This window comes from Lagenorhynchus albirostris, chromosome 9 (assembly GCF_949774975.1).
Source record: "Lagenorhynchus albirostris chromosome 9, mLagAlb1.1, whole genome shotgun sequence".
Taxonomy (NCBI): domain Eukaryota; kingdom Metazoa; phylum Chordata; class Mammalia; order Artiodactyla; family Delphinidae; genus Lagenorhynchus; species Lagenorhynchus albirostris.
The window spans coordinates 60,720,497-60,734,671 of NC_083103.1; the positions used below are offsets into that span (position 1 = coordinate 60,720,497).

At 39.9% G+C, this 14,175-nt stretch overlaps 1 protein-coding gene across 1 annotated transcript in view; it reads right to left on the reverse strand.

The window, feature by feature from the left end:
* DLG2 (discs large MAGUK scaffold protein 2) overlaps nucleotides 1–14,175 on the reverse strand; it is an 812,204-nt gene that overhangs the window by 412,079 nt on the left and 385,950 nt on the right. The window contains exon 10 of the mRNA XM_060157866.1: nucleotides 7,090–7,158. Within this exon, the coding sequence (XP_060013849.1) occupies nucleotides 7,090–7,158 (69 nt within the window). The remainder of the gene's footprint in view (nucleotides 1–7,089; nucleotides 7,159–14,175) is intronic.

The following is a 14,175-nucleotide window of genomic DNA, read 5'->3' on the forward strand; positions in this document are numbered from 1 at the left end:
TTATTTCTGTGGTGTCAGTTGTAATTTCTCCTTTTTCATTTCTGATTTTATTGACTTGGGCCCTCTCCCTTTTTTTCTTGATGAGTCTGGCTAATGGCTTATCAATTTTGTTTATCTTTTCAGAGAAAAAGGAAAAAGAACCAGCTTTCAGTTTCACTGACCTTTTTTATTTTTTAGTCTCTATTTCATTTATTTCTGCCCTGACCTTTATGATTTCTTTCCTTCTACTAACTTTGGGTTTTGTTTCTTCTTCTTTCTCTAGTTGCTTTAGTTGTAATGTTAGGTTGTTTATTTGAGATTTTGTTTCCTGAGGTAAGATTGTATTGCTAAAAACTTACCTCTTAGAACTGCTTTTGCTGTGTCCCATAGGTTTTGGATCATAGTGTTTTTGTTGTCATTTGTCTCTAGGTATTTTTTGATTTCCTCTTTGATTTCTTTGGTGATCCACTGGTTGTTTAGTAACATATTGTTTAATCTCTACGTGTTTGTGTTTTTTAACAGTTTTTTTTTCCTATAATTGATTTCTAATTTCATAGCCTTGTGGTATGAAAAGATGCTTGATATGATTTCATTTTTCTTAAATTTACTGAGGCTTGATTTATGGCCCAATATATGATCTATCCTGGAGAATGTTCCATGTGCATTTGAGAAGAAAGTATATTCTTCTGCTTTTGGATGGAAAAATTAAGTCCATCTGGTCTAATGTGTCATTTAAGGCCTGTGTTTACTTACTGATTTTCTGTCTGGATGATCTGTCCATTGGTGTAAGTGGGGTGTTAAAGTCCCCCACTATTATTGTGTTACTCTCGATTTCCCCTTTTATGGCTGTTAGCATTTGGCTTATATATTGAGGTGCTACTATGTTGGGTGCATACATATTTACAATTGTTATATCTTCTTCTTGGATTGATCATGTAGTGTTCTTCCTTGTCTCTTGTAACAGTCTTTATTTCAAAGTCTGTTTCATCTGATATGAGTATTGCTACTCCATCGTTCTTTTGGTTTCCTTTTGCATGGAATACCTTTTTCCATCCTCTTACTTTCAATCTGTATGTGTCCCTAGTGGGTCTCTTGTAGACAGTATATATACGGGTCTTGTTTTTGTATCCACTCAGCCAGTCTATGTCTTTTTGTTGGAGCGTTTAATCCAACTACATTTAAGGTAATTGTCAATATGTATGTTCCTATTACATTTAAGGTAATTATCAATATGTATGTTCCTATTGACATTTAAAAAAATTGTTTTGAATTTGTTTTTGTAGCTTTTTTTCCTTCCCTTCCTCTTTTGTTCTCTTGTGATTTGATAACTATCTTTAGTGTGTGTTTGGGTTGCTTGTGTGTGTGTGTGTATGTGTGTGTATCTATTGTAGTTTTTTGGTTTGCAGTTCCCATGAGGTTTTTAAAATTTTATTCTTTTTTTAAAAAATTATTTGTTTGTTTGCTTGTTTGTTTGTTTATGGCTGTGCTGGGTCTTCATTGCTGCGCATGGGCTTTCTCTAGTTGCGGCAAGTGGGGGCTACTCTTTGTTGCAGTGTGCGGGCTTCTCATTGCGGTGGCTTCTTGTTGTGGAGCATGGGCTCTAGGCACGCAGGCTTCAGTAGTTGCAGCACGTGGACTCAGTACTTGTGGCTCGCAGGCTCAGTAGTTGTGGCACACAGGCTTAGTTGCTCTGCCACAGGTGGGATCTTCCCAGACCAGGGCTCGAACCCATGTCCCCTGCATTGGCAGGTGGATACTTTTTTTTTTTTTTTTTTTTTTTTTTTGGTGGTATGCGGGCCTCTCACTGCTGTGGCCTCTCCTGTTGTGGAGCACAGGCTCCAGACGTGCAGGCCCAGTGGCCGTGGCTCATGGGCCCAGCCACTCCGCAGCATGTGGGGATCTTCCCGAACCGGGGCACGAACCCGCATCCCCTGCGTCAGCAGGTGGACTCCCAACCATTGTGCCACCAGGGAAGCCCGGCAGGTGGATTCTTAACCACTGTGCCACCAGGGAAGTCCCCCCATGAGGTTTTGATATAGCAGTCTATATATACACAAGGTTGTATTAAGTTGCTGGTCTCTTTCCACCTAAAGAAGTTCCTTTAGCATTTGTTGTAAACGTGGTTTGGTGGTGAATTCTCTTAGCCTTTGCTTGTCTGTAAAGCTTTTGATTTCTCTGTCAAATCTGAATTAAAGCCTTGCTGGGTAGAGTATTCTTGGTTGTAGCTTTTTCCATTTCATCACTTTAAATATATTTTACCGCTCCCTTCTGGCCTGCAGAGTTTCTGCTGAAAACTTTATGGAGATTCCCTTGTATGTTATTTGTTGCTTTTCCCTTGTTGTCTTTAATATTTTTTCTCTTTAATCTTTTCCAGTTTGATTAATATATGTCTGTGTTCCTCCTTGGGTTCATCCTGTATGGGACTCTCTGCACTCCCTGGACTTGAGTGAGTGTTTCCTTTCTCATATTAGGGAAGTTTTTGGCTATAATATCTTCAAATATTTTCTCAGGCCCTTTCTCTTTCTCTTCTCCTTTGTTGACACCTGTAATGTGAATGTTGGTGCGTTTAATGTTGTCCCAGATGTCTCTGAGACTGTCCTCATTTCTTTTCATTTTTTGTTCTTTATTTTGTTCTGTGGCAGTGATTTCCACCACTCTGTCTTCTAGCTCACTTCTGCCTCAGTTATTCTGCTATTGATTCCTTCTAGTTAATGTGTTGTTCATCTCTGTTTGTTCTTTAAATCTTCTAGCTCCTTGTTAAACATTTTTTTTGTATCTTCTCAGTCTGTGCCTCCATTCTTTTTCTGAACTTTTGGATCATCTTTACTATCATTACTCTGAATTATTCTTCAGGTAGATGGCCTATCTCCTCTTGATTTAGTTGTTCTTGTGAGTTTTTATCTTGTTCCTTCATTTGCAGCATATTTCTCTGTCATCTCCTTTTGTCTACCTTTCTGTGTTTGTGGTCTCCTTTCCACAGGCTGCAGGATCATAGTTTCTCTTAGTTCTGTTGTCTGCCCCCTGTGGGTGAGGTTGGTCCTGGGGTTTGTGCAGGCTTCCTGGTGGAAGGGACTGGTGCCTGCCTGCTGGTGGGTGGAGCTGGGTCTTGTCTCTCTGGTGGGCAGGGCTGTGCCAAGGGGTGCGTTTTGAGGTAGCTGTGAGCTCAGTATGACTTTAGGCAGCCTGTCTGCTGATGGGTGGAGCTGTATTCCTGTTTTGCTGGTTGTCTGGTCTGAGGCATTCCAGCTCTGGAACTTGTAGGCTTTTGGGTGGGGCCAGGTCTTGGTGCCAAAAATGGGACCTCTGGGAGAGATCATGCTGATCAGTGTTCCCTGGGGCCTCTGCCACCAGTTTCCTTGCCCCCAGAGTGAGCTACCGCTGACCTCTGCCTCCTCAGGAGACCCTCCAAGACCCCTAGTTAGGTCTAGCCATGGTTCCTATGGAGGTATTGCTTTGTGCTGGGTCCCAGTGCATGTGAGACCTTGTGTGCGCCCTCCAAGAGTGGAGTCTCTGTTTCTCCCAGTCCTGTGGAGCTCCTGCACTCAGGACCCACTGGCTTTCAAAGCCAAATGCTCTGGGGGGGCGGTTCTTTCTCCCGATGCCTGACCCTCAGACTGTCTTGTAGGGCTATTTTTATGTGGGAACGGCCCTGTATAGCCTAAGTGGGTTTAGTATTTTTTGGTGCTAGAGCTGTTTTTAATATGCTTGTCTGCCACCTCTTTCCTCAGTGTATGCTGGCCATTATCCCCTTGGTAAGAGGAGTGACTGATGTTGTGGTGACCTGAGCCTGCACTGGATATTGAATGGGGGCTTCCCCTTGCTCTGAGGTTGTCACTGCCCTGTCAGGGGCAGGGTCTGCTCTCCAGTTGGAGTAGAGGCCCCGAGATCTGTTTCTGAGCTGTGTTTCTGACCTGCAGTGTGACATAGGCAGGATTGGAGCACTCTCTCTGGGAGAGAAACCACTGGGTTTTCCTCCTCCAGAGCTGTTCAACTGTGAGTGTGCTCTGTTGCATCACTTTTCACCTGTTGGGCTGGCTCATAAATTATACTATTGCTGGAACTGCTCTCAGACCCACCTTAACAACGGGTGTGCCGGCAATTCGCCCTGGTGTCTTTCAGGCGTTGTTTTCACCAGACTACCAGCACAGATCCACTGCAGTCAGGTCCCAGGACTGCAGTAATTGTGCACCAGGACCTGCTGTGGGAGCTATGGAGGCAGCTCAGATTCTGGCCCGGTCTAGTCCCCATGTGTATATGCCCACAAACCCACAGTGCTGAAGCTAGACCCATCTCAGCTGGGGGAGCACTCATTCATTTGGATATTCTGCAGGTGCTGAGTTTACAAAGCTGGCAGCTGGGGTGTAAATCCGCAGTTCCCACAGCTGTGAGGAGAGATTTTAGCTCTTCTTCCTTAGTTGCATGGCCCATGAGGCTCAGCTGTGGTTTCAGCCCCACCTCTGCATGTGGGCCTTCCACCAGTGTCTGTTCCCGAGGCTGCCTCAGAGGCTGCCTAGGTGGGTGGGGTCAGAGGCAGCAACAGGTGGGGCAAATGCCAGCCTGCTGGGGTGGGCAGGGGTGAAGGAGGCAGCCGCAGTGGGTGGGGCACGTGAGCCTGCTTGGGCTGTGGGGGTGGAGGAGGGGGCGGGGGTGAGTGAGCCTGCTCTTGCAGGCCGTGGCCAAGGAGGGTGAGGCCTGCAAGCCTGCTCAGGCAGGAGCCCCTTCTAGTGCCCAGGGAGGCAGGGGCTGGCACGTGGGGAAGGGGGCTGCAATGGCGGCCAGGGCTTCTTCCACAAACATTCCCGCTTGCAGAGCTCTGTACTCCCATACCTTCAGGCTCTTTCTTTGCAGCTAACAGCAGTCCCCTCCCTGAGTCTGCTCTCCAAACCCCAGGTTCTAGCACCCAGCCTCTGTCCGCACCAGCAGACGCATGTCTCAGGCTGGGACGTGCCAGGCTGTGGCACCAAACATTCATGTAGGTCTTACTCTGTCCTGCCTGCCACAGGCTGGTCGCTGTGCTATCCTCTGAGCCCCTGAAGCTCCACAGCTGGTCTCCCTACTAGCGAGGGGGCTTCCCTGGGTGTGGGAACCTCTCCTCTTTCAGTTCCCCCCCAGGGGTGCAGGTCGTGTCCTGTTTCCTCTGGTCTTTTTAAAATTTCTTTTGTCCTACCCAGTTGCATGGGGATTGTTCTCGTCCTTTTAGGTGTCCGAGGTCCTCTGCTAGTGTTCAGCAGGTGCTCTGTCAGAATTGTTCCGTTCTTGATGTACTTAGGGGGAGAGGTGACCTCCATGTCCTCCTATTCTGCCATCTTGACTCCTCCCCCACTCCTATCTCAGTTTTTGTTTTCTTTTTTAATAGAGGAGCTAAAATTGTTTGATGTTCTTTACTGCCAAAAACAGGAGAGTAGGACTAGGAAGAGAAGGAGGTATCCTTTTGAGGGGAGGGCAGTGTTCATGCAGAGGTCACATTCCTTTCACTCACATTCCCATGGGTTTGCGGACATGCAGTGGATTTCCTTCGCTAAAGGCAAGAAAGGGCACCCCATGAAGTGTTTATAAGATTTATGCTGTTCCAGGAAGGAAAGGCTAACATCTCCCTCCCAAGTGGATGTCCACTAGGTCATGGAGTTTGCTGACTTGCCCTGGGGAGAGAAGATGAGAATGTCAGGCAGGGAGAAAGAAAGGAGGCAAGGACTAGCCCTAGTAAGTTCCACCTGAGGGGTAGGAAAGATGCATGCTGCTCATGTCTGCAAGCCTCACATTTGAAGCTGCTGAGGACACATGAGAAAGGGTGACTTCGTGCTTGTGAGGAGGGACTGACGCAGCTGGGGCAAAGTGGGTGAGTGCATCAGAGGACTACAGTGTGCTACTGCCAGGGGGTTTTGTAGAAAAGATCGCTGATGCTCCCAGGGGACCACGTGCTGGGGGAGTTGAGTTTCTTAGCATTGGTGCGTGTTTGGTTCTCTACCCATCCAGGCTACATCACCCGTGATAGCCAACAGAAAGGAGGACTGCCACAGGAGAATGTGAGGAATGCCATTTCCCATTTTTTTTTTTTAACAACTTCATTTCTACTAGAGAAGAAATCTAAGAGAAAGGAAGATCTAGAGGGTGGTATGAGAGAGAGAGCAGATCAGTCCTCTATCATCTCCAGAGCACTTTGGTGGACCCCGAGTCTTAATTATGTTGGAAAGAGAGACAGAGGTTTGACTGAAAACACAAGATTTTAAAATAGACTAAATAATAGAGATTTTAACTGAAATGCCATTAAGGAAGTCTACTTGTCATTGAGAAACAGGGTTGAACAAAGCATAGTTGGTAACAGATATTGGAAAAATAGTGATTTAATTTTTATACAGTAACCAATTAAGTGTTGTCAATTAAATCAGTTGCGATTATAAAGCAAGTGGATGGAAATATTAACTCCTTCTTCTCAGCCACTTCAGCTTCTATCTGATTGGGGAATTTAGAAATACAAAATACTAAGTCCTCTACACGTAAGCCTGGCCAGCCAACATCACCATTCTCGTTTCCTGCCTTGCACACCTTGCGCCAAATCACTCAGTGGCCTTTTGACATCTGAAATCTGCTTAGATGTCCATGTTTTTGCATGTGCTCTTTCTCCTGCAGGGAGTACCCTTCCTTCCAATATCTGTCAGTCAGGGAAATATTCACAGATGCTTCAGTTCTCAGCTTGAGAGTTATATCTTCTCTGAAACCATCCTGACCTGTTCCCCCCTCCCTCTTTGTTACCCATTCTCGGTCAGATATCCTTTCTGGATCCTTCATTAATCCCTCAGACGTATTTCCTCTGTGACGCTTACACTGTTATGTGCAGGTGTGTGTTTATATTATTGAGAGTGTGTGTCACTCTGAATAGATAATGAGTCCTCTGAAGGAAGAGATCTGATTTGACTTGTTCAGTGTAGTACCTCGCACGGTGCTTGGCATATATATAACATAAGCTTCATAGAGATTTGCTAACAGAAAGAAAAAAAAGGGGTAATGTGGGGAGGGAGGGAGGAAGGAAGGAAGGAAAGAATTTATGCTCAAAGTGACAAGGGTGCTCGGTCTGGTTTAAGAGAAGGCTCCATATTATTCTTATCATCTTACCCTTCCAGGGAGATGGCCCGTTGGAGAGTCACTGAAGGCTGGCGGGTTGTAGTGCTGTGTTGGGAATGACTGCAAGAAAAGAAAGAAAAAACAAACACAATCATTTATTTAAAATATCTTTGCACATTCTAATAGTCTTATTGTCATGAAAAGAATCAATCTTGGAAGAAATACAGGAGACATTAACTGACTGTTCTTTGGTGATAAGCAGAATCGTCCACCATAGTGTAACACTCTACCAGATAAGGGGCTAATATTTCGTTATAATTTGATTTCAACATGTATTACTCAAAAGCAAGCTTTAAATGAAGGGTAGCCATGAAAAGAAATACATATATTTGGAAGAGGTAATTATTTTCCCCTTGGAATAAGGTAACATAAAACCAAATTTCACTATGATGCAATATATTATTTTTTTAAGGCAGAACATTTTTTTCTAACAAAATTTTAAACAGCAAATTTGAAAATTGTAGTAGTATGTAATTAGTATAACTTTATTAGTTTATATTTGCATACTTGTAAAAATAACAATAATTCAACTGTTGAATGAACACAAAAACTTGAAAAATGGGATTTCCAGTTGTATATCAACATTAGTTAGAACTTAAGCTTATTCCATATTTGGTTGCATGATAACAAGGCAAGACTGATTTTATAGATAAGTATTTGCACTAGAAATTATATTGTATCTTTGCACTAGAAATTGTATGTATAGTAGTATCTAATACTTATTGAGTACTTATTGCCTGAGTTACTTTTCTAGGTATATTATTTCTTACAACTCTATGAGGTATGTACTGTCCCATTTGACAGATGAGGAAATTAAGGTAAGGATGGTTTAAAACTTGCCCAAATTCATGTGGTAAATACCTGTGCTCGAAATGGTATCTAGACGTGCCATTCTTCTTAACCATCATATCACCTTCCAAATGGTAACAGTTTTTTTGGCTTTGAAAGAATTTGTCTTGCAATCTCAGAATACTCTTCAATTAGAGATAGAGGGAGACTCTTTCATCTGAGATATGCACAATGACAATCCAAAAGCATATTGTAATGAATTGTGAGTTTCCTATGTATTAAAGTATACAATAAATGGTATTTCAGTGTGTAATTTTAGTTTGCAGTATTAGTTTAAAAACTTATTTGTAACATTAGTTACATATACATGTAGTGTGTAAAGGTGTGTATATACAAATATATGTATAGAGAGAAACTTGAGTAAAATATTTGCAGAACATGAGGCAACTTCACACAATTCTAAGACTTCTCAGCACATACTTTGAAAACACTGACACTGCCATAGAGAGCCAAGCAAATAGGCTGCAGATTTTCATTCAGAACTTTTGTTTTTATGGGTGAGAGGAGGTGTTTCTCTGTGACTAGCATTTAGCTGTGACATGGATGACATTTATCTGAGGTTGAGAGAGCAGAATTTGGGGACTGTGGCTAAGGCCTAGAGAATGGTCATCTTCTTCAAATTAAGGATTGTATCCTTTGTTTCCTGGCATCCCTCATAGTGCCGATCATCACTTATGTCCACTAAGCGTGTTTTGATTGGCCAGCTGAAAGGCAGCATAGCATTGAGGAGCTGGACCATGTAGCCAGGCTGCCTGAGTTCAAATTTCAGCTCTGCCACATAGACCAATGTGACCTTGATTGAGTTTCCTAAAGTTCTCTGTAACAGTACCTTCCTCATAGGGTATTCAATGAATACAGTGTTTAGAACAGTGTCTGTCTGTCTTACATCGTAAAAGCTACATAAGTGTTAAATAAACATATGATTTAGCAGAGTGTGCACTTTGAGATCTTTCTTTTGTAAATAAGCATAATTATTTAGATCACTTCAATTAGCCATATAGTCAATGCCACAAGGTGTAGATTTGTGAGTATATTATAACTTTGGTGGTCAATATCAAATTATTAAAATGTTTTCTGTTGTAAAAACAACATTATAAAATTAATAGAAATCAGCCATAGCAATCAAGAAAGAAGAAATAAAATGTATCCAGATTGGAAGGGAAGAGGAAAAATTGTCATTATATGCAGATGACATGATACTATACAGAGAAAATCCTAAAGGCACCACCAGAAAACTACTAGAGCTCATCAATTGGTAGTGTTGCAGGATACAAAATTAATATACAGAAATCTGTTGCATTTCTTTACACTAGCAATGAAATATCAAAAAGGGAAAGTAAAAAAAAAAAATCCCCTTTAAAATTGCATAAAAAAATACTTAGGAATAAGCCTGACCAAGGAGATGAGACATATGCTGAGAACTATAAAACACTGATAAAGGAAACTGAAGATGAGGCAAAGAAATGGAAAGATAACCCATGCTCTTGGATTGGAAGAATTCATATTGTTTAAATGACCATACTATCCAAAGCAATCTACAGATTTAATGTGATCCCTATCAAATTGCCCATGACATTTTCCACAGAACTTGAACAAATAACTCTAAAATTTATATGGAACCACAGAAGACCCAGAATTGCCAAAGCAATCCTGAGGAAAAAGAAAAAAGCTGGAGGTATAACCCTCTCAGAAAATACTACAAAGTTACAGTAATAAAAACAGTATGGTGCTGGCACAAAAACAGACATATGGATCAATGGAACAGGACAGAAAACCCAGAAATTAACCCATGCACTTATGGTCAAAATTAATCTACAACAAGAAGGCAAGAATATACAATGGAGAAAAGACAGTCTCTTCAATAAGTGGTGCTGGGTAAACTGGACAGCTACATGTAAAAAAAATGAAATTAGAACACTCTCTCTCTAACAAACACCATACACAAAAATAAACCCCAAACGGATCAAAGACCTAAATATTTAAGACTGGATCTGTAAAACTCCTGGAAGAGAACACACGCAAAACATTCTCTGACATAAATTGTAGCAATGTTTTCTTAGGTCAGTCTCCCAAAGCAATATAAATAAAAGCAAAAATAAACAAATGGGACCCAGTCAAACTTACAAGCTTTTGCATAGCAAAGGAAACAAAATGAAAAGACAACCTATGGAATGGGAGAATATATTTGCATATGATGCAACCGACAAGGGATTAATCTCCAAAATATACAATTACGTAGCTCAATATAAAAAAAAAAAAGACCCAATCAGAAAATGAGCAGGAGACCTAAATAGACATATCTCCAAAGAAGACACATAGACGGCCAACAGGCACATAAAAAGTTGCTCTACATGGCTAATTACTAGAGAAATGCAAATTAAAACTACAGTGAGGTATCATCTCATGCTGGTTAGAATGGCTATCATTAAAAAGTCTAGAAATAACAAATGTTGGAGAGGGTGTGGAGAAAAGGGAACACTCCTATACTGTTGGTGAGAATGTAAATGGGTACAGCCATTATGGAAAACAGTATGGAGGTTCCTCAAAAACTAAAATCTAAAAATAGAGTTGGCAATATGATACAGCAATCCCACTCCTGGTCATATACCTGGAAAAGACGAAAACTGTAACTTGAAAAGATACATGTACCCCAGTGTTTATAGCAGCACTATTCACAATAGCCAAGACATGGAAGCAACCAATGTCCAAAGGCAGATGAATGGATAAAGATGTGGTGTATATATACACACACACATATATATATATATACACAACACTGGAATATTAATCAATCATAAAAAGAATGAAATAATTCCATTTCCAGCAACATGGATGGACAGAGATTATCATACTAAGTGAAGTAAATCAGACAGAGACAGACAAGTAATATGATATCACTTAGATGTGGAATCTAAAATGATACAAATGGACTTACTTATTTACAAAACAGAAATAGATTAACAAAGAACAGACTGGTGGTTGCCGAGGGGGAGGGGGGTGGGGGAGGGATGGAGTGGGAGTTTGGGGTTAGCAGATGCAAACTATTATATATAGAATGGATAAACAACAAGGTCCTACTGTATAGCACATGGAGCTATATTCAATATCCTGTGATAAACCATATGGAAAAGAATATAAAAAATGTATATATGTATAACTGAATCACTTTGCTGTACTGCAGAAATTAACACAACATTGTAAATCAACTATACTTCAATAAAAAAAATTCTCTGACATAAATCGTAGCAATGTTTTCTTAGGTCACTCCCCACAGGCAATAGAAATAAAAGCAAAAACAAACAAATGGGACCTAATCAAATTTACAAGCTTTTGCATAGCAAAGGAAACAAAAAGACAACCTAGGGAACAGGAGAAAATATTGCAAATGATGTGACCGACAAGGGTTAATTCCCAAAATATACAAACAGCTCATAAAATTCAATAACAAAAAAACAAAACAATCCATCAAAAAGTGAGCAGAAGACCTAAATAGATGTCTCCGAAGAAGACACACATTGGGTTGGCTAACAGGCACATGAAAAGATGCTCAACATTACTAATTATTACAGAAATGCAAATCAAAACTACAATGAGGTATCACCTCACACCAGTCAGAATGACCATCATCAAAAAGTCTACAAATAATAAATGCTGGAAAGGGTGTGGGGAAAAAGGAACCCCCCTACACTGTTGGTGAGAATGTAAACTGGTGCAGCCCCTATGGTAAACAGTATGGAGTTCCTTAAGAACCTGAAAATAGAGTTACCATATGATCCAGCAATCCCACTCCCAGGCGTATATCTGGAGAAAACTCTAATTCGAAAAGATACACACACCCCAGTGTTCACAGCAGCACTATTTACAATAGCCAAGACACGGAAGCAACCTAAATGTCCATCAACAGATGAATGGATAAAGAACGTGTGGTATGTATACATAATGGAATATTACTCATCCATAAAAAAGGATGAAATAATGCCATTTGCCACATGGACCTAGAGATTATCATACTAAGTGAAGTAAGTCAGACAGGGAAAGACAAATATCATATGATATCACTTAGCTGTGGAATCTAAAAAATACAAATGAACTTATTTACAAAACAGAAACAGATTCACAGACATAGAAAACAAACTTATGGCTACCAAAGGGAAAAGGGGGCAGAGAGGGATAAATTAGGACTTTGGGATTAGCAGATATAAACTACTATACATAAAATAGGTAGACAACAATGTCCCTATATTGCACAGGGAAGTATATTCAATATTGTGTAATAAACTATAATGGAAAAGAATATGAAAAAGAATATATATATATATTCACATATACATATACGTAACTGAATCACTTTGTTGTAGACCCAAAACTAACACAACATTGTAAATCAACTATACTTCAATTAAAAAAATTAAATTAATGGAAATCAAAATAAGAGAGTAAAAAAAATTCACATATAATTCCACTGCCTTGTCTCAGACTTTACAGAATCATCTAATTTAATTCTCAGAGCTGTCCTATAAGGAAGGTATGAGAATCCCCATTTTATATTTAAGAAAACACAAAGAACTTAACATGTCAGAAAACAACAGCTTGCAAACATGGAGCCAGAATTCAAACTAAAGCCCCTCTTGTTGCCAAGTGTATGTACTTTAAACTCTATGCTACTGATTCTCTGTATTTCCACATGTGTTTCATATCATTTTAAATATACACAGACCATATATAACTTCATATCTGCATTCCTCCTCCCCCCCTTACATTATAATTTAATCACTCCTGGCAAGGTTTCCATAATTATTATTTTGGTGTTATATAATGTTACTTACTCTGAAGATGTAATTTATTTAATCATCCTTTTACAAATGGATATTTGGGTTATTTCTGTTGTTTTAATATTATAAACAATGCTGCAATGAACATAGTGATATTAATTACTTTTTTTTACTTGACAATTTCCTTTGAATGTATTCCCCCAAATGGAAATATTTATTTGGTTATGTTTTATGACTTATGTTATTAATTACTTTTCAAAAGTTTCTACCATTTTATTGCTTCTAAAAACATACGTATATGTGCCAGTTTCACCACAATCTTATAAGCCCAGCTATTATAATTAAAAAAAAATGATACTAGGTACAAAATGATGCCTCAGATTTATGAGTATTTATTTATGAGAATGACCTTTTGTTTTCTATGTGCTTATTTGCGAATTGTATTTTTTTGTTTAAACTGTTCAGGCTTTTCCTTTACCATTTATCTTCCACTGGTTTAGAGAGTACCAACATTTCTTGGGTAAAGATCAGTGATGCTTACTAAGCAAGATTAATGAGTAACTGGAATCACTGATGGCTTCCTCACCAATAACCTGGCCCATATAATGAAAACAAAGAAATATTCAGTAATCTCACTTATCACTACCTTAAACTAATTACTTTAATATTCTGCCCCAAATTATTCCAAAAATGTCCCTTTAAAAGTTTTAGTGACACTTAGATTAAGTGCAAAAGGTACCAATGAAGTGCTCACAGAAATTGACTCCTTTTGTGTTACACAAAGTCAGCCAATTTCTCCTAGCATGTAAATCTGGAACAAACAGAGCTTTTTACAACATTTAATTACCCTTTTACTCTACTAAGACATATATGGTGAATTACCTGCCAGACAGTCAAGACCTACAGATGCACGGGAATTTTTGTTATACCCTGATACTAACATTTAAGCAGTAATTGCAGTCGGTATTAGAAGCTACCTGATAGCTTCTAAGTGGTATTTAAAAAAAAAAATCAAATATCTTCCCCTTGGGACCAAGTAGGTTTCATCCTTTCTGTATCATTGGCTACATACATAGCATGCTGCTAGTTCTACCATGACTAAGAAATTATAGGTGACAACTGCCTGGCTCTTTCACTTCTTGAGGCAGAGAGGCCAGCCAGATGGAATTCTGAGAAGTGTAGTGGAAAGAACCAAGGAAAGAAAGCACAGCTAAAACTTAAAGCTTTCAAAAGCTAAAAGAATTGTTGTAAAGCAAACCAGCTTTACAGCAAATGTTAAAGGAAATTCTCTGGGCAAGAAAGAAAAGGCCACAACTAGAAACAAGAAAAGTACAGAAGGAAAGAGCTCACTTGTCAAGGCAAACATACAGTAAACATAGGAAATCATCCACACACAAAGCTAGTAGGGAGGTTAAAAGAGAAAAGTAGTACAGTCATCTGTATCTACAATAAGTGG